A 21721-nucleotide genomic window follows, 5' to 3' on the forward strand; every position below is an offset into this window, starting at 1 on the left:
CACAATCCCTACGGTGAAGCATGGTGGTGGCAGCATCATGCTGTGGGGATGTTTTTCAGCGGCAGGGGCTGGGAGACTAGTCAGGATCAAGGGAAAGATGAACGGAGCAAAGTACAGAAAGATCCTTGATGAAAATCTGCTCCAGAGCGCTCAGGACCTCAGACTGGAGGTCACCTTCAAATAGGACAACAACCCTAAGCACACAAAGGAGCAAAAATTGCTTTGTCATTATGTGGTATTGTGTGTAGATTGATGAGGAAAAAAACGATTTAATCAATTTTAGAATGAGGCTGTAACCTACCAAAAAGTGAAATAAGTCAAGTGGTCTGAATACTTTCTGAAGGTACTGTATATAAAGGGTTTACAAATTATGCAGGTAATGTTATAACACCCATTGTGTTTTTGATACAAGTTATAATCCTTCTGCTGCACCCAAATAAACCTGACTTATTCCATTGTGTCCCTGAGTTTCTGACCCCATTCCATTAGGTTAACCAGGTCAGGGTGACCCCATTATCTTACATCAGAAAGCGCACTGATTGTGCCTGTCCTGATCAACTGGTTGAAGGATAATCTCCTGTGGGCAGATTCTGCTGTAGACGTAGAGAATCTGCCAGGACTGAATGGGATGTGTGAGATCCCAGTAGCATTAGTTCCGGTTTGGGGTGTTTCGTCAAATATTGCAAATACTGCATCCAAAATAACCGTTTTTTTTACTGCAGTAATTTTGCAGTGTGTACAATACTGGTTCGATTCCAGACTGTATCAAATCTGGCCATGATTGGGAGTCCCATAGGGTGGTGCACAATTGGCCCAGTGTCGTCTGGGTTTGGCTGGGGTAGGCCGTCATTGTAAATAAGAATTTGTTCTTTAAGGATCCGCCCCCTTTAAAAATAATTTTAGCCTTAAATGATATACCCAAATCTAACTTCCTGTAGCTCAGGCCCTGAAGCAAGGATATGCATATTCTTGGTACCATTTGAAAGGAAACACTTTGACGTTTGTGGAAATGTGAAAGGAATGTAGGACAATATAACACATTAGATCTGGTAAAAGGTAATACAAAGAAAAAAAAACGTTATTTTGTATTTTTTTGTACTATTATTTTTGAAATGCAAGAGACAGGCCATCATGTATTATTCCAGCCCAGGTGCAATTTAGATTTTGGCCGTTAGATGGCAGCAGTGTACCTGCAACGTTTTAGACTGATCCAATGAACCATTGTATTTCTGTTCAAAATATTGTATCAAGACTGCCCAAATGTGCCTAGTTTTTTAATAACTTTTCATGTTCAAAATTGTGCACTCTCCTCAAACAATAGCATGTTATTCTTTCACTTTAATAGCTTCTGTAAATTGGACAGTGCAGTTAGATTAACAAGAAATTAAGCTTTCTGCCAATATCAGATGTGTCTATGTCCTGGGAAATTTTCTTGTTACTTACAACCTCATGCTAATCGCATTAGCATACATTAGCTGAACTGTCCCGTGGAAGGGACACCGATCCCGAAGAAGTTTTTTAAATAAAGGTTAAATAAAAAATAAATAGGTATGTAGGTTGTACGATTATGCTTGCTCTGGACTCCATAGAAGTGACAGTACATCTCTACTTGATATATTGGCTGCTAACGTGAATGACGTTCAACAAAAAAATGCAGGTGTAAAAACTTAGTTAAAAAAAAAAAAAAGCAAATGAATGAAAATGCATTGCTGTTTAGTGCTGCAATGTCAGACTTCATTTGCCCAGCCATTGTGCATGTGTGTTCGCGCGTGCGTGCGTGTGGGGCCGCAAGCTTTGAACCACTGCTTTTTGCGGGTTTGCGTGTCAAAAAGTTTGAGAACCACAGAGCTAGTGAACAGATTTCGGATTTTCTGTACAGCTATAGGATCGGGTGCAGTGCAAAAGTCAAATGGAAGGGAGAGAGGATTGCCATAAATAAATGTCTAGCTCCCACAACATTTTGGTGATCAAGAATATTAATTGTTTACTTTGCAAGCTTACAAGTAATGGGTCATCAAGCAACAATTACTTGCATAGTCTTTTGGTATGTCAAAAGTGCTTGAAATATATCAAAATATGTTGTAGACAAAATAATGAAAAGTGCAGTCTGGTAGCCTCATTAAACAGAAAAAGCTGCACAAGTCATTGCATGTATAGATTATTTATTTACTGACTTGAGACTTGACTTGAAGAAACGTGTGACTCTACTCGAATTGACTTGCTTTAAGAATGCACGACTTGGACTTGACTCGAGTGTCAGTGCCGTTAAAAGAAGAGGACCAAGGTGCAGCGTGGTCAGCGTCCATGTTCCTTTAATTAATAAAAATGACGCAGAACAAAACAATAAACACTACAAAAACAAACCGTGAAGCTAAAGGCTATGTGCCCTAAACAAAGTCAACTTCCCACAAAGACAGGTGGAAAAAAGGGATACCTAAGTATGGTTCTCAATCAGAGACAACGATAGACAGATGCCTCTGATTGAGAACTACACCCGGCCAAACACAAAGAAATAGAAACATAGAAATAAAGAAACTAGAATGCACACCCTAGTCACAAGTCGAACGGGTTGAGTCTCGATGTCACACCCTGGCCATAGAGAGGCTTTTATTCTCTATTTTGGTTAGGCCAGGGTGTGACATCGAGACTCAACCCGTTCGACTTGGGACTCGAATTGAGACTTGAATGATAGTGTATTGATCCCACCTCCGACGTCCTCCAACCTATCAGAGTTTTTGCAGTATGAACTAACATCTTGTCCATCCAATCAAATGATCAGAGAATTAATCTATTACTGAAAGCATAAGCTAGTGTGGTGAGTAGTTGACTTAAAGAGAAAGACAATAGTTTAACTGTTTTGAAGAAATACATTTCTTTAAAAATTAAGAAGAAGCAGCAGAGAGATACATTTCATTGTATTTTTTGAATTCTTAATTTACCCCTTTCACTTACTTAGCTAATGCAGCTAATTTAGCCTACTCAACAACCTGACTGGAGCAGAGAAGAATGCTATTTATGTTAGCTAGCTGGCAAAAGCTATCCAACACTGCAACTCTTCAAAGTCAAGGTAAGCTTTCGTTTTTATAAATGTATTGCTACCTGAGCCCACCGTGGTAACTGCTAAACTGCTTGCTGTACACTGTACTGTGTAATTGTACACATGGCTTGGATTATGGGTTTACTAACACGTTAGTTATAGTTTGATGACTATAACGTTAATATGGTGACAACGATGTAGGCTGTGTAGCGGTTAGTGGTTATGTTATGAAGGTTTGGCTTGGAGAGGTTTTTGTGCCTAATCACAGACAGCTGTTGAGTTATAAACTGAAGTCCACGTGAAGGAAAAAGGTGAGAGAAGGAGAGCGCGTAGATGCGAGAATTAATTATACAACGAGCAAAGTGATGATGCTGTATGTGGCTGCTATGAAAGTGAACTATGTGTGCAGATGATCAGGGGAGTATTCATTCCGCCGGTTCTGTTACAAAACGTATAGTTTTAGTTGCAGAACTGAACGTTTTCTAACTGCTTGGACTAATGATTACACCCCAGATCAGATAGATGCAGGCAAGAGTGTACAAGTCGGAATTAAATGTGAATGTGATTACTCCAATTTGTCTCTAGACCTGTGCACCTACGTTATAAACTTTCATTTTTAGACTAGGTTGTAGCAACCTCATGATGGGTATAGGGCCAATTCGAGTAGCATGTAGTAACCTAAGTCTATCGATGTTACATTGAGCTGGGTGAAGGGAATATGAATGGCAGTCATCCAATATGCTGTAATCGAAATAAGGCCATGCTCATAAAAAATATTGCCGCTCTCCCTAATCTTGAATGGCACCAACTGCCACTGTTGGAGCTACAGTGGTTACTCTGGGTCACCCATGTCCAGGGTACGTCCACACAGGCACACGGTGCTGACCATCACGGCAGACAGAGTCATGATGGCCAAGAGAATGGCCCACCAGTGAGTCTGCAGACGACAAGAGCACAACAAGTCAAACACTCACCCACTTTAGTTCCAATCTGCTATTGTCAGATGTTAAATAGTCAAAACACCACTGCAACTTACTTTAATTCACATTGATGTGTTCTTTTCTTCAAGAAGCCATTTTTTACAGGATGTTAGTCAGCTAGCATTCCTTATGTGTCACACTCATTTGGATGGAACCAATGGGCATGCAGTAGCCAATTCATATGTGGTATGGAAACACTACTACTGCCATATCTAAGTCTAATAACCATTAGCTGGCATGGCTCCCAAACCAATTGTGTGAGCGGTACATCTAAGCACTAGTAGGTGCCACCATCTCGCTAACTCAACATGACGCACCTGAACAGATCTTTTAAATCCCTGTGGGCATTCCTGATTCGCTGCGCTTTCTAGCGAGACCAAAGCTCAAAGCCAACTGAGGCTGGAACATCTGAACGAAGAACATCAACAGAGGAAGCTTTCTACAGTCGTGGCCAAAAGTTTTGAGAAGTGTCTTTTTTTGTTGTTGTCAGATGTTACTATGGAATACTGAAGTAAAATTACAAGCATTTCAAAAGTGTCAAAGGCTTTTATTGACAATTACATAAAGTTGATGCAGAGTCAAAATTTGCAGTGTTGACCCTTCTTTTTCAAGACCTCTGCAATCCCTGGCATGCTGTCAATTAACTTCTGGGCCACATCCTGACTGATGGCAGACAATTCTTGCATAATCAATGCTTAGAGTTTATCAGAATTTGTGGGTTTCTGTTTGTCCACCCGCCTCTTGAGGATTGACCACAAGTTCTCAATGGGATTAAGGTCTGGGGAGTTTCCTGGCCATGGACCCAAAATATCAATGGTTTGTTCCCCGAGCCACTTAGTTATCACTTTTGCCTTATGGCAAGGTGCTCCATCATGCTGGAAAAGGCATTGTTCATCATCAAACTGTTCCTGGATGTTTGGGAGAAGTTGCTCTCGGAGGATGTGTTGGTACCATTCTTTAATCATGGCTGTTTTCTTAGGCAAAAATGTCAGTGAGCCCACTCCTTTGGCTGAGAAGCAACCCCACACATGAATGGTCTCAGGATGCTTTACTGTTGGCATGACAAAGGACTAATGGTAGCGCTCACCTTGTCTTCTCCTGACAAGCTTTTATCCGGATGCCCCAAACAATCGGAAAGGGGATTCATCAGAGAAAATCCTCAGCAGTCCAATCCCTGTGCCTTTAGCAGAATATCAGTCTGTCGCTGATGTTTTTCCTGGAGAGACGTGGCTTCTTTGCTGCCCTTCTTGACACCAGACCAACCTCCAAAAGTCTTCGCCTCAGTGTGCGTGCAGATACACTCATACCTGCCTGCTGCTATTCCTGAGCAAGCTTTGTACTGGTGGTGCCCCGATCCCGCAGCTGAATCAACGTTAGGAGACGGTCCTGGCGCTTGCTGGACTTTCTTGGGCGCCCTGAAGCCTTCTTCACAACAATTGAACCGCTCTCATTGAAGTTCTCGATGATCCGATAAATGGTTGATTTAGGTGCAATCTTACTGGCAGCAATATCCTTGCATGTGAAGCCCTTTTTATACAAAGCAATGATGACGGCACGTGTTTCCTTGCAGGTAACCATGATTGACAGAAGAAGAACAATGATTCCAAGCACCACCCTCCTTTTGAAGCTTCCAGTCTGTTATTCGAACTCAATCAGCATGACAGAGTGATCTCCAGCCTTGTCCTCGTCAACACTCACACCTGTGTTAACGAGAGAATCACTGACATGATGTCAGCTGGTCCTTTTGTGGCAGGGCAGAAATGCAGTGGAAATGTTTTTGGGGGATTCAGTTCATTTGCATGGCAAAGAGGGACTTTGCAATAAATTGCAATTCATCTGATCACTCTTCATAACATTCTGGAGTATATGCAAATTGCCATCATACAAACTGAGGCAGCAGAATGTGAAAATTAATATTTGTGTCATTCTCAAAACTTTTGGCCACGACTGTATATACACTGAGCTCAACACGCATCTCAACACACCCCATCTGCTAGGATCCTCTGGCCTGTTGTAAAATAAATACGTCATAGAGTAGATAGATAGCCGACCCCCTCAAGCACAACAAACATAGAACAAACCTTTATCCACTCAGCCAGGTCATCAAACTCATCCAGGTCTACCAGGTGGAGGAAGGAGTTCTTCAGCCTGGCGATGGGCCCGTCAGCGTCCAGGATGCGACACACCTGGAACATGTCGCAGTAGCCCTGCTTGGCTGAACACGGTGCCCCGGCAACCAAGGCTACACGCTTTCCCTGGAAATGCTTGGTCAAGACAGAGGATGTGGTGCTGGCGCAGGTTGCAGGCTTGTCTGAGGTGAAGAAATACATGGAGAAATACAGTGAACATTTTGTTATAGGTGAAATGATTGAGTTTACTGAGTGGAAAAGCACATGCACACATTTGTAACTAAGCTCCTTATCCTTGTTAAATTGAACTTTTCCACAGCACATCAGATGTTCGAACAGAAGAACGTATTATGATGGGAAAATCAAAGCAAATGTACACAGCTTTGTTTGTGCCCCAATCATAAACACAGTCCCCAGATCTAAGCACATCAGAGGAAACGAGGGTGAGGGAGGAGAAGAGGGATTGTGCTTACCCGGCTGTTGGCAGCACATGTGGCACTTTTCTTTTTTGGACTCTCCCAGACAGTCACACTGCTCCAGGCCGTACCTCACACACAGTGATTTAGCACAGTTCTGAGAAATAGAGGGAGAAATGGAGAGAAAAGGATAGGGAAGAGTGAAGGAGGGAAGGAGGGAGAGAGAGAGAGATGGAGAAAGGGGAAAGGATAGGGGCAGAGGAGGGGAAGGATAGAGAGAGAGGGAAAGAAGGATGGTGAAATAGAGGAGAGAGGGGAGAAGACATAAAGAGAATGAAAGGAGAATAACAGAGAGGAGAACACCAAAGTCTGGATGAGCTCTGGTATATTATGGCCACCAGTGAAGTCTCACAGACAAAAATGCAGGACAGGCCTGCTCATTTCCCCAAATCCTAAACATCTGTATTCAGTTAACTTTTTCCCTGCTCCAGGCAGCCTCGGAAATGTGTTCTGGTCCAAATCTTATATTTCAGGATTTATGCCCCCATAGTGAGCCATACGTATGTAATTTACGTTGAAAAACTTGAGCAATCTTCACATTCAGAACAACTTTCCAAACTCAGAACCCCATTTACCATCTGAATGGGTGAAAAAAATTAGTAAATGTACTCAAGTTGGCAGCCAAGGACAACAGATCCTGTGAAAGTGGATACTGTTGACTTTGGAATATCTTCGAAATGAGACAGTGGGTGCAATGGGTGAAAAGGTTGAGTCATTGTCTGGCCCTCCTACGGTGCTCACCCCGTTGAGACACACCCGGGTGCCCAGACTGCATACGGTCATGTTGGCCTTGGCCACAGGCTCGGGGCAGATGGGGGAGAGACCAGAGCATATACTCTCCAGCTGACAGTCTGACTCCTCCTCACAGCTGACCCCTGACGGTTTCAAGACACATGCTGGCCCACAGCACAGACCTTGACTGGGACTGAGGGGACAGACAGAAAGACAAACAGACAGATAGACAGACAGAGAGACAGACAGGCAGGTGGGCGGACAGACAGATAGACAAAGAAAGACAATTTCTTAACATAGGTGTTGTGGTTTACTGCTTTGTTTTTGAATGGTAAGATAGAGGTAATTATCCTCACATCCACAACCACAACTCTGCTTTGACAAAAATGTTCCATGGGTGATGTTATGTAACTTTGTATAGAAATGACCCATAGAAACAGATCTAGAATCAGCAAATTGCAAAAGGAGAATTTTAATCCTACTACTGATTTTAATTGCGAAACTTTGGAACAGAAGTTACCTGCACTTCTTGCCAGGTTTCAGGCGACACTGGATGCCCACAGATTCCTTGGCGCTTTGGCAGCAGAGGTCTGTCTCGTTGTGGCCCACGTCACACTCCTCCCCCTCCTCCACGATCCGATTCCCACAGATGGGCTGATCACTGACTGACAGGACAGAACACATATAGCCACACACATTAGCTCATTTCAACACTGCTGACTCATGTAGATGTCCTGTAGTATCTTCATAAATGATTGGAATAAATCAGATCCAGAGAAAGAGAGAGATAGATACAGAGAGAGAGACACACAGAGAGAGACACAGAGAGATACAGTGCCTTCAGAAAGTATTCATACCATTTGACATATTCCATATTTTGTTGTTACAGCCTGAATTCGAAATTGATTAAAACATATTTTTTTATCTCACCAATCTACACACAATACCCCATAATGACAATGTAAAACACGTTTTTATACATTTTTGCAAATTTATTGAAGATGAACTAGAGGTGTGAATACTTATGTAATTAGATATTTATTTGAGTCAATACTTTGTAGTAGCACCTTTGGCAACGATTACAGCTGTGTACACCTGGATTGTGCAACATTCACCCATTATTCTTTTCAAAATTCTTCAAGCTCTGTCAAATTGATTGATGATCATTGCTAGACAACCATTTTCAGGTCTTGCCATAGATTTTCAAGTAGATTTAAGTCAAAACTGTAACTCGACCATTCTCTGTCTTCTTGGTAAGCAACTTCAGTGTAGATTTGGCCTTGTGTTTAAGGTTATTGTCCTGCTGAAATGGGAATTCATCTTCCAGTGTCTGGTGAAAAGCAGATACTTGTTGCCTTGTTGCAAACAGGATGCATGTTTTGGAATACTTTTATTCTGTACAGGCTTCCTTCTTTACACTCTGGTTAGTTAGGTTAGTATTGTGGTGTAACTACAATGTTGTTGATCCACCCTCAGTTTTCTCCTATCACAGCCATTAAACTCTGTAACTGTTTTAAAGTCACCATTGGCCTCATGGGGAAATCCCTGAGCTGTTTCCTTCCTCTCCGGCAACTGAGTTAGGAATGATGCCTGTATCTTTGCAGTGACTGGGTGTATTGATACACCATCCAACGTGTAAAAGTAATAACCATGCTCAAAGGGATAATAAATGTCTGCTTTTTATGTTTACCCATCTACCAATAGGGGCCCTTCATTGTTAGGCATTGGAAAACCTCCCTGGTCTTTGTGGTTGAATATGTGTTTAAAAATTCACTGCTGGAACTGAGGGACGTTAAAGAGAATTGTATGTGTGGGGTAAAGAGATGAGGTAGTTTTCAAAAATCACGTTTAACACTACTATTGCACACGGAGTGAGTCCATGCAATTTACTATGTGATTATGTGATTTCTACTCCTGAACTTATTTAGGCATGCCATAACAAAGTGGTTGAATACTTTTGACTTAAGCTTTTCATTTTTTATTAATTTGTAAACATTTTGAAAAACATAATTCCACTTTGACATTATCAGGTATTGTGTGTAGGGAAGTGAAAGAAAATCTACATTTAATCCATTTTAAATTCAGGCTTTCACACAACAAAATGTGGAAAAAGTCGATGGGTATGAATACTTTCTGGCGGCACTGTAGAGAAACAGATCACTACATGCTATTGATGTCCTCTTTTCCACAGAGGAGGTCTGGTTTGTTTAGACCTACATGTAGAGCCTCACCCACAAAGCAGTCATCCTTCTTGACTTTCAGGACTCGGCTGATATGCTTGATGCTGCAGGGAGAGAACTTATCGTTGTTCTCCCGGACCTCATTGGTAGCGTGAGGGAACATCAAGAACCTGCCTTTCCCTCCAGAAGAACCCAGGTTCCCACAATCCAAACCTTCATCATGCTGAGAAGCAAATACAACACAGAACATAAAGGTTCTACTTCACAGTAGAATGAGCTCAAGAAGTTTTGTCTCCTTCTAGTACAAGATTATGGACATTGGGGCCCTCATATTCAAACATATTTATGTCAAATTCAATCATTTCCACCAGATGAAAAGGAAGTTAATACTGAATATCCTTTTTCATTAAAAGTAAGACTATCGGAGGGATTTGTATGGGGTGATTCTGGGAAAGCAACTACTGAACTCATTGTAAAAAATGAAGAACAAATTATTATTTACAATGAGGGTTTGGCCAGGGTACAACCCGGATGACGCTGGGCCAATTGTACACCACACTATGGGACTCCCAACCACGGCCGGTTGTGATACAGCCTGGAATCAAACCAGGGTCTGTAGTGATGCCTCTAGCACTGAGATGCAGTGCCTTTGACCGCTGCGCCACTCGGGAGCCCCCAAGATGTAACCTTTATTTAACCTGGCAAGTCAGTTAAGAACAAATTCTTATTTATGACGGCCTAGGAACAGTGGGTTAACTGCTTTGTTCGGTGGCAGAAAGACAGATTTTTAGACTAAAAATGTCTCTCTTTATTGCTGGATACAAGCGCTTGTTAACTTAAATGAAGGTAATTTTAGGAGAGAGACAAAAGTGCTGTGTCACTGTAGGCCATGGTTCTGGAAGAGGAATACAATGTTCTCATAACTAACGACACACCGGGCCTCCCGGGTGGCGCAGTGGTCTAGGGCACTGCATCGCAGTGCTAACTGCGCCACCAGAGTCTCTGGGTTTGCGCCCAGGCTCTGTCGCAGCCGGCCGCGACCGGGAGGTCCGTGGGGCGACGCACAATTGGCATAGCGTCGTCCGGGGTAGGGAGGGTTTGGCCGGTAGGGATATCCTTGTCTCATCGCGCTCCAGCGACTCCTGTGGCGGGCCGGGCGCAGTGTGCGCCAACCAAGGGGGCCAGGTACACGGTGTTTCCTCCGACACATTGGTGTGGCTGGCTTCCGGGTTGGAGGCGCGCTGTGTTAAGAAGCAGTACGGCTGGTTGGGTTGTGCTTCGGAGGACGCATGGCTTTCGACCTTCGTCTCTCCCGAGCCCGTACGGGAGTTGTAGCGATGAGACAAGGTAGTAATTACTAGCGATTGGATACCACGAAAATTGGGGAGAAAATGGGATAAAATTTAAACCTTTTTTTTAATAATAAAAAAAAAAAACGGCACACCCAGGACAGCACAGATAGATACAGCCCTGAGGTCTTCTTCTCTGAATCTCTCCAAGACCAACTTTCTCTGATTATCTACCAGAACAAATGACGAGGTCCGATCGTTCATGTGTTTAAATCTGCTGTTGAGATGTTAATGTAGACTGGGAATGTAATCACTTAGAACAGTTTAAGGGCAAATAAACTATGTGTAGACAAATGACTTTTGTTAGGTTCCTCTCTCACTCTTCCCTCACACTTCCCTCTCTCTTCCCTCTCTCTTCCCTCTCTCTTCCCTCTATCTCTCGGAGGGCCATGCTGTCACATGAAGGATAGCAAGAGGGTTTCCAGACACTATGGGACTATGGGAGAGAATATCATCACCAAAGTAGGCCGAAGGCCTGGCCCCCTCTCTCCCCTCAGACCCCTTACCTCCCCCTTCCCCCTCATCATACATCTCAGGTGAAGCAGGCCCTCTGATCTCTCTGTGCCCTATCCCATCCTCCATCTGGAAACAATGAGGCATGCCTGTCAGTGTACCCGGGGTACCGCACCGTTCAGCCAAGAACCTGCTGGATTTATAAAAGGGCCACAGGCCGACATACTGTAGCAGAACTAATCTGTGCAGGAACGCCTGGGAAGAATCCATTGCTGCCTATGGAAGTGTGAATAACATCTCTGGGGGAGCAGGGTATAGGGAGGGGGGTGGAATGTTGGCATTTGAGGCAGTGGGAGAAAGGTCGTAGATGGTGCTGCTGGTGGTTATGGAGGGAAAGTGGGTGTGTGGGGGGGTTGCTGTAAGGGGTACCAATAATGGGTGGCAGGCAGCCTTATTTATGGCAGGCTTTCAAAATAATGTGTAAGCTAGTGAGTGAGCATGTGCCAAGACTTTATAACATACAGTGCATTCGGAAAGTATTCAGACCCCTTGACATTTTATAACGTTACAGCCTTATTCTAAAATATATTCAATTGATTGTTTTCCTCATCAGTCTACACACAATATCCCACAATGACAAAGCTAAACCATGTTTTTTGACATTTTTGCAAATGTATTAAAAGTAAAATAATTTACACATTTACATATGTTTTCAGACACTTTACTCAGTATTTTGTTGAAGCACCTTTGGCATCGATTACAGCCTTGAGTCATGTGTGCTTAGGGTTGGTGTGACGCTCGTCGGAAGAATTTGACCAAAGCGCAGCGTGGTACGTGTTCATGCTTCTTTATTAAAACCGAACACCAAACAAAACAACAAAAGAACAACGAACGTCATGTTCTGAAGGCTACATAGAGCTAACAAAAACAACATCCCACAACCTAAGGTGGCAAAACAGGCTGCCTAAGTATGATTCCCAATCAGAGACAACGATAGACAGCTGTCCCTGATTGAGAACCATACCCGGCCAAAACATAGAAACACAAAACCTAGAAATAAAGAACATAGAATGCCCACCCAAATCACACCTTGACCAAACCAAATTGAGATATAAAAAGGCTCTCTAAGGTCAGGGCGTGACTGTTGGTGTCCTGTTGGAAGGTGAACCTTTTCCCCAGTCTGAGGTCCTGAGCACTCTGGAGCAGGTTTTCATCAAGGATCTCTGTACTTTGCTCCGTTCATCTTTCCCTCGATCCTGACTAGTCTCCCAGTCCCTGCCGCTGAATAACATCCCCACAACATGATGCTGGCACCACCATTCTTCACCGTAGGGATGGTGCCAGGTTTCCTCCAGACGTGACGTTTGACATTCAGACCAAAGAGTTCAATCTTGGTTTCATCCAACCAGAGAATCTTGTTTCTCATGGTCGGAGAGTCCTTTAGGTGCCTTTTGGCAAACTCCAAGCGGGCTGTCATGTGCCTTTTGCTGAGGAGTGGCTTCCGTCTGGGCACTATACCATAAAGGCCTGATTGGTGGAGTGCTGCAGAGATGGTTGTCTTTCTGGAAGGTTCTCCCATCTTCACAGAGAAACTCTGGAGCTCTGTCAATGGCCATCTGGTTTTTGGTCACCTCCCTGACCAAGGTCCTTCTCCCCCAATTGCTCAGTTTGGCTGGGAAGAGTCTTGTTGGTTCCAAACTTCTTCCATTTTAGAATGATGGAGCCACTGTGTTCCCCAGATCTGTGCCTTGACACAATCCTGTCTCGGAGCTCTACGGACAATTCCTTCGACCTCATAGCTTGGTTTTTGTTCTGACATGCAAACATTTGTAAAAACCTGCTTTCGCTTCGTCATTATGGGGTATTGTGTGTAGATTGATGAGGAAAATTGTTATTAAATCTATTTTAGAATAAGGCTATAACGTAACACAAATACTTTCCAAATGCACTAATCATTAGTAATGCTGAGCGATTAGTGCTTTTTGAGATTGGTTCGGTTTGGTTCGATTAATACATTGAATACACTATGCATTATGTGGGTTGAATGCTGTAACAACACAGAATAAAACAATGAATAAAAGTCCCATGATGGTAGTGACTGAACATTACTGCTTATCACTTGTTAACCATAATTTGTTCACATTACTTAACTTTTTTTATTTTTGTAAGTTGTTGTGTATATTACGTTTGTTTTATTTTGTCTGCGGCTTATTCTGTCTGACAAAATCACAATTTAAGTAGCAAATAAGGTGTAATTTTTTGACTACTGAATACCAACGATCAATCACTTAGGTCATTTATTTTTAGGTAGAGATACAGTACCTTGGGAAGCAACTGCTCTCTGTCCATCTATCCCTCTATATCTCTAATCCTTCTGTATATTTTATGTAGCAGGCTAAAAGAAACACACAGACTGGACAAGTAGGTTTTCAATGGATTATGGTCATTGTAATTAATTACCACGTTTTCTGCTCTGAACTATGTAGAATATTGGCCTGTGTGGAAATTACAACTCCCTTTAACATTTCACAGTATGGGCTTGAGCTGATTTATCTCTACAGAAACTGCACAATGTGCGCATAGAGCTCACATAAAAAAAACGAACGAAATTAAATAAAAATAATTGAAGGTCAATTACATAGGTAAATTAGTTGTTTAAAAACAAAACAAATGCCCATATTTTTGTTAATCGCTCAACACTATACATTAGTCAATAAAGACCAACTTTTATAACATCGGCAGCAGTGAAGTGGATCATTTGCTGATTTCTTCGGGAACAATGCAAACAACCACGTAGCGTTAAGTGTGCTCAATACGTGGGAAATGCAGAACTGACAGATCATTGGGATTGGTCATGCTACATATACACACTCACAACAAATACTGTTTTACCAAAGGCCAGGGCAGGAAGGTCTTCCTTACAAAAAAAAAAAAACGATAATCACATGGTTTTTGGACAAGTGTGAAGTTTCACATTAACTTTTCACGTGTTTTCCCCTCACGTTTATTTTCACACTGTCTGCTCTCCCATCCAGGGACTGACAAGGACCTACCCTGCTAAGCTTCAGAAGAAAACCAGCAGTAGATGTAGGGTGCTATGTTGCTGGAATTAATACACTAAAACTTGCAAATGAAAAAAAATGCCAGGGTAACATAACCAAAGATTGGGAAAATTGTAGGAAAGAAGGAGGCGTTTTATTTAATTACGCTATTATAAACATTTTTAAAAAGCACTGAAAACTATTTTTGGGTATCTAGTTATGATACAACCTGGGCATCTGTAGTGATGCCTCTAGCACTGAGATGTAGTGCCTTAGACCGCTGAGTCACTCAGGAGAATAGTAAATGTGTATAGAGTTGAGGGATGAGGCTGGAAAAATGCAACCACTCTCAAATCAATAGACTACACTATGGATGCAAGGAGACTATGCCATCCATGATATAAAAATTATAGTTTTTACCATGGTTTTAGGCTATACAATGTTTGTATACATTTACTTTGTTTACAAACATTAGCGTAAATGTGGAGTTTTCTTTCATGTGAACCTGCAAATTAGATTTTCACATGTGATTGATTTTCCCATCAACCTACAATTCCAAATGTGAAAGTGAGATTTTTTTAACATGTGAAATGACATATCCGATTCTCTGATATGAAAGTCTTAACATGTAAAACTGCAAAAACCTGAAAACATATTATTCTCCTCACATGTGAAAAGGTGGTGTTAATATTTAACATTTAATACATATGTTTCACATGTAAACCTTAAGCTCAACATGTGAAAACAGCTATTTCACATACTGTCGGAACTTCAAAACATAAGAACGTCTTTGCGCACAGGGGTTCAAATCCTGCAAGGAATGAATGCAGAGAGCTGCAACACGACCGGTACAACAAAAAAGGTAAAGTGATGAAATTACATGTATAAGTAAAATAACACCAAATATCAGTAAAATAACAAGTAAAGGAAAGTGCTAGGACTCCAATGGGGGTAAAACATTAAGGATAGCCAAGGGTGATACTGTCCAGAACTCACAGGGGCGCCCAGGCTGTGGCCCAGTTCGTGGGCCAGGGTGAGCTGAACGTGTTGGGGGGGCAGGTACTGGCCGTAGTTCTGCAGCGTGATCAGGCCCGTGTTCAGACTGGCGTTGCTACCATCCCGCATGAGCGTGTGTCGCGAACAAATCCCTCCCCAGTTCCCTGAAATATAAGGGAAAAGTAAGGAGAGTAAAGATAAGGTATGAATAGGGTCTAGACTTGATACTATCATTTAGGTGAAAGGGCAATTTCCTTGGCAGAATGTGTACAGTAAACAACATGTTCAGCGCAGTATAAATAAAGCGTGAGAAATCTCAGCTGCAACTGGGTTGCTTAACGTCATGAACGTGTTAGTTGTTACTAATGTGCCATTTTTACTGTAATGGCTGTGTTATGGCTGTCCACCCTTCACTATATGCTTACAGTATAGGTTGCATACGTGACCTTGACCTTTCTCTTTAACACCACAGGGCCCTATTCATGTTTTATTGAGGTTGTACCCAGCCCCCTAAATATCAATGAAAGTATGGACAGTATGGACGTTTATCATATATGTGCAGTCACTTTAACTATACATTCATGCACATATGTACATACTACCTCAATTGGCATGACCAACCAGTGCTCTCGCACATAGGCTAACCGGGCTATCTGCATTGTGTCCCGCCACCCTACACCCACCACCCGCCAACCCCTCTTTACGCTACTGCTACTCTCTGTTCATCATATATGCATAGTCACTTTAACCATATCTACATGTACGTACTACCTCAAATCAGTCTGACTAACCAGTGTCTGTATGTAGCCTCGCTACTTTTATAGCCTCGCTTTCGTATATAGCCTCGCTACTGTTTTTCACTGTCTTTTTGTTGTTTTTATTTCTTTACTTACCTATTGTTCAGTTAATACCTTTTTTGCACTATTGGTTAGAGCCTAAGTAAGTATTTCACTGTAAGGTCTACCTACACCTGTTGTATTCGGCGCACGTGACAAATAAACGTTGACTTGATTTGACAGGCCAGAAGGCAGGCTAAGTTCTCACTGGGGCAGATAAAAGCCTCATGGCCAGATGGGTCTGTGTATCGGTGACTTGCCTTAACTTGTTGGCTTATATAATGCTCCTGCACTGCATGCGATCCCACCGGCCACCAATTACAAACAGCTGGCCTTTTTCCTCACAGAATGCAGTACTGTGACATCATCTTTCAGCTAGCCCACCACTCATTTCAGAGAGGCCCGTTTTGTTACAGTATGTGGATCATAGAAAAGCTTTGGTCATGGAGCTGACATGGGCTATAGGAGTTGGGAGTTAACCTTGGCTTTAAAAAAAAATACATGTTTTGTTTATTTTATTTTTTAAATGTAACCTTTATTTAACTAGGCTTGGCTTCACAGTATGCACTAGATATATTTGCAAAGGGGCACAGCCACTATTGCCACAGGCAAAGGATATTTGCAGCTTAGTGAGCGAAGGACAACACTTATGTCCGATTCTACTGTTCCCCAGGCAATATAACCACCTCTAGTAATACAACTCCCACTACTACTACTACTACTACTACTACATTAACATTATAGTCATATACACTGAGTGTATAAAACATTAGGAACACCTGCTCTTTCCATGACAGACTGACCAGGTGAATCCAGGTGAAAACTATGATCCCTTATTGATGTCACCTGTTAAATCCACTTCAATAAGTGTAGATGAAGGGGAGGAGACAGGTTAAAGAAGGGTCTTTAATTATTAGGGATAGCCCCCTTTTTTCAATATTTGCCTAAAATGACATACCAAAATCTAACTGCCTGTAGCTCAGGCCCTGAAGCAAGGATTTGCATATTCTTGGTACCATTTGAAAGGAAACATTTTTAAGTTTGTGGAAAGGTGAATTGAATGTAGGAGAATATAACACAATAGATCTGGTAGAAGAAAATACAAAGAAAAAACTACCAGTTTTGGCAGCAGTGTATGTGCAAAGTTTCAGACGGATAACATATGTATGAGCGAACTAAATTACATTTAGTGTGATGTCACCCAGGTACATTTGGGCAAATCGTGAAGGAGACATTAGCATTCATGTTAAATTTTTCTGCAAGAATATCGTCAAATCTGTATACTTGAACTTTGATTTTCCAGTATTAGTAGCTATATTATAAGTTCAACATTTGCAAAACAACCAGTTTTCATAACTTCATAACTGAATATTCTTATAATTTTTGTCCAAAAGGAAAAGGCAGGCTGTCGTACAAGGTTAGTAGCTACATTTTACGACAGATACAGGGTTTCCGGATACTCCTGTAAAGCCCAGCTCATTGGCTATCTATCTAGCTTTGTTTGACCCCAATTGGTGCTTATTTGACAAAGTTAGAGTCGTTCAAGTGAAGATCGCCCGCGTCATCGGCGTGCCATGAAGGCGTTGATCTCAGACCAAATAGGGTGTCCTACAGGTTATACTACACCCCTAATTATATAGTGAAGTCTCGTTTCATTCAATGATCTGAGGAATACATACGAACAGGATTTGACTGGTTGAAACAACGTTTAGGGTTAGATTTTCACAGATTCCTTTCTTTGCAAATTGAACGAGTGAAAATACAAAATCGATCGTGCATGCTATATGGACCTTTTGGGGATATGAAAAAGCATTTAACCTAACAAAACGACACTTCATGTTATCTCTGGGACCCTTTGGATGATAAATCAGAGCAAGATTTCAGAATGTAAGTACACATTTCACCTTCTGAGGTGAATTTATCAAACCTATCGCAGTGAAAAAAGTGTTTTGTTGTTAGGAGCTCTCCTTAAACAATAGCATGGCATTTTTTCACAGTAAGAGCTACTGTAAATTGGAAAGTTATATTAACAAGAATTTAAGCTTTCAGACGATATAAGACACTTATATGTACCGACATTTGTTGTTTCTCTAAAATCTGCGATCGTGACACAAGGCGCTGCATGATTTACAACTGGCCTGTTGACAGGACGCCTATCCCTATAAAGCCTTGAGACAATTGAGACATGGATTGTGTATGGGTGCCATTCAGAGTGTGACTGGGCAAGATAAAAGATTTAATGAAAACATTTAATTTAATCCATTTTAGAATAAGGCTGTAACAAAATGATGAAAAAGGAAGGGGTCTGAAAACTTTCCAAATGCACTGTATATATGTACATATATTTTACAATAAACAAAAACATACATAGACAGAAACAATAGACAACTTAACAATTACACAAACATTAATGACATCACACTTGCTCAGACCAATGCTCAGACATCAAACTTGCTGAGACCCATGTTCCCATTGTATCCACACCCAATGTTGTTTCGAATGCTTGTAAGAATAGGATTTAAAGTGCGTTTCAAGTTTGATTCAGTGCTATTCTTCAACTTAGATTTTGAGTTGAAATGGAGACGTGAATACAACATATCAGTTATTAATTTGTAGACAAAATGGAAATAAATCCAGACTCAATGGCACCGATGGAGCTATCCAAGCAGAAGGAACACCTCCTTAAAATGTTGATATTTTCTTGCCTTGACAACCAAACAAAATTCAATATCACTTTTGCAATTCGTTAGATAGCCTTGCCTATTAACTTGTCAACAAGTTAACAAATTGTATGTTGGATTAACTTCTCCATCTCAACCAAAAATAAAAGTTAAAGAAATTCAATAATAGCATTAAGCCAGTGGCTCAGATCTAACTAATCAAGCAGTAGAAACATCTCCTTAATTTTTTTTTACCTTTAGTTACCTTGTCAAACAAACACAATTAATATTACTTTTGTTAGACAATAAATAGCCTAACGTTAAGGCTATTTTACAAACTAATTAACAGTATTTATTCAACCTTAAAATGACTAATACATCCATGACCACATTTTGAGGTTACTTCAACAATAAATGTCTTCTTATGTAATCATATAAAGTGTGCATGTTCAGGGTTACAGGTCTGTGGAAATATTCACAGTTGCTGTAATAATCTGCAGAGAATCTCAAATGGCATTGATGACTTGCACTGTGTACTTTCATGTAATCTCAACTGCAATCCAGGTAATTTGGTTGTTCTATTAGAGGAAGCACAGCGATTGTTGTATAGTATAGGGACAAGTATAGGGACAAAGTGGAGGAGCATTTCAGCGGGCCAGACCCAGGCATATGTGGCAGGGGCTTCTAACGGTCATGGGTTACAAAATGAAAGTCAGTCACGTCACGGACAACAACATTGCCCTACAGGACGAGCTAAACACCTTTTTCTCCCACTTCGAGAATAGCGACTCTGAGCTGCCGAGGAGCCCCTGAGGACAACAAGGGCAAAGTGCTAATTCAAGCATGTTAACCCTCGCAAGGCTGCCGGCCCAGACAGTATCCCTAGCCGCACCATCCGAGCATGTGCAGACCAGCTAGCTGTTATGTTTCCTGACATTTTCATCTCTCTCTAGCTAAGGCTGTTATCCCCACCTGCTTCAAGATGTCCACTATCATCCCCGTGCCCAAGAAAGGGAAAGTAACTTAACTGAATGACTACCGACCCGCAGCACTCACTTCTGTCATCATGAAGTGCTTCTAAAGTCCAGTCAAAGACCACATCACCTCTTACCTCCCTGACACACTCGACCCTCTCCAATTCACCTACCGCCCTGACAGATCCACGGACGACGCAATAGCCATTGCACTGCACATAGCCCACACACTGATCAAAAGGAATGCACATGTGAGGATAATGTTCAATACCATAGTACCCTCTAAACTCATCACAAAGCTCACGACCCTGGGACTGAACTCCTCCCTATTGTATGCAACTGGGTCCTGGACTTCCTGACGGGACGCCCCCAGGTGGTAAATGTAGGCAACATTACCTCCTCCACACTGATTCTCAACACGGGGGCCCCACAAGGGTGCGTCCTCAGTGCCCTCCTGTACTCCCTGTATACCCACGACTGCTTGGCCTCACACAGTTCCAACTCCATGATCAAGTTCATTGACGACAGTAGTGGGCCTGATTATCAACAATGACAAGACAGTCTACAGAGAGAAAGTAGGCACTCTGACAGCATGGTGCCAGGTAAACAACCTCTCCCTTAACATCAACAAAACAAAGCAGCTGATTGTGAACTTCAGGAGGAACCAGGCTAGACACGCCCCCATCCTCATCAACGGGGCGACTATGGAGACAGTGAAAAACTTCAAGTTCCTCGGAGTAGACATTTCCGATGAGCTGAAATGATTAAACCACATAGACACTATGGTGTAGAAGGCACGACAGCTACTCTTTAACTTTGGGAGACTGAAGAAATTTGGCCTGTCCCCGAGGGTAGGATATCATTATTGTTTCATTCACTTCTCAGTTCCCCCCCTGCTGCTCCCACTATGGACATTCTACACCCTGTGCATGTGACCCTGTGCATGTGACTAATAAACAAATCTAATCTAATGTATTCTTGTATTCCCATTTAAACTTTGACACCTAAACCAGAAATCAGATAGATTTTCCATTGGAATTTGGTGATGCTTTTAGATGGTTGACAACATAGTGAAAAAACATTGGGAATTCAACAAACTTTTGGCTGTCTTTTTGATTGAGTGAAAATAGGTTGAACTCTCACTGATCAACATATCTACCAAATATTACCCAATTCTCCACGTTGAAATGATGTGGTGTGCCCAGTGGGCTATATCTTAAACATTTGAATCGGGGAACAATGCTTATAGGTGAATCGTCACATCCCTAGTACAAAGGCAAGAACATGATCAGAAGTTCTGTAAATGTATTTGAGCATTTTATCATTGCTGTATTACTGTAGAAACGTTTCAACACAGATCCCAAAATTGCTTTATGTGATTGAATGATGTGAGCGTGTTGTTGTTTTTTACAGCGCACGTGGCCCATTTACGCTCCATTTCACCCCTTCTATTTCTCGATCGTCATAAGAGAGCCTCACTAGATCCAGGTCCTCACTGTAATGTTGTGTGTTACTGTGTTTGTCCAAGACTGTGAGAGAGTATGTGCTGGTGTAGAGTGTGTGTGTGTGTGTGTGTGTGTGTGTGTGTGTGTGTGTGTGTGTGTGTGTGTGTGTGTGTGTGTGTGTGTGTGTGTGTGTGTGTGTGTGTGTGTGTGTGTGTGTGTGTGTGTGTGTGTGTGTGTGTGTGCTGTGAGTCTATGTGACTAATAATAGGAGGCATTCATCAGGGATCTTTCTAAGGAGGAGAGGAGGACGAGGGGGACACAAACCTAAACAGAGCTGATTGCAGTTGGCTTAGCCAAACCACAAGCTAGGCTCATAACAACACTGGTGCCAAAGCCATGCTCTTTCTAAGTAACTCATCCCTCTGAATAGCCC

At 42.0% G+C, this 21721-nt stretch overlaps 1 protein-coding gene across 1 annotated transcript in view; it reads right to left on the minus strand.

Moving 5' to 3' along the window:
* Positions 1-2295: 2295 nt before the first annotated feature.
* Positions 2296-21721, minus strand: part of si:ch1073-396h14.1 (disintegrin and metalloproteinase domain-containing protein 10) — a 67327-nt gene continuing 47901 nt past the window's right edge. Inside the window, exons 9-15 of the mRNA XM_055940581.1 lie at positions 15374-15537; positions 9586-9757; positions 7875-8019; positions 7364-7547; positions 6620-6719; positions 6099-6328; positions 2296-3974 (exon numbers count right to left, since the gene is read on the minus strand). Of these exons, the coding sequence (XP_055796556.1) occupies positions 3870-3974; positions 6099-6328; positions 6620-6719; positions 7364-7547; positions 7875-8019; positions 9586-9757; positions 15374-15537 (1100 nt within the window). The 3' untranslated portion in view covers positions 2296-3869. The remainder of the gene's footprint in view (positions 3975-6098; positions 6329-6619; positions 6720-7363; positions 7548-7874; positions 8020-9585; positions 9758-15373; positions 15538-21721) is intronic.

The sequence above is a fragment of the Salvelinus fontinalis genome, chromosome 12, assembly GCF_029448725.1.
Source record: "Salvelinus fontinalis isolate EN_2023a chromosome 12, ASM2944872v1, whole genome shotgun sequence".
Lineage (NCBI taxonomy): Eukaryota > Metazoa > Chordata > Actinopteri > Salmoniformes > Salmonidae > Salvelinus > Salvelinus fontinalis.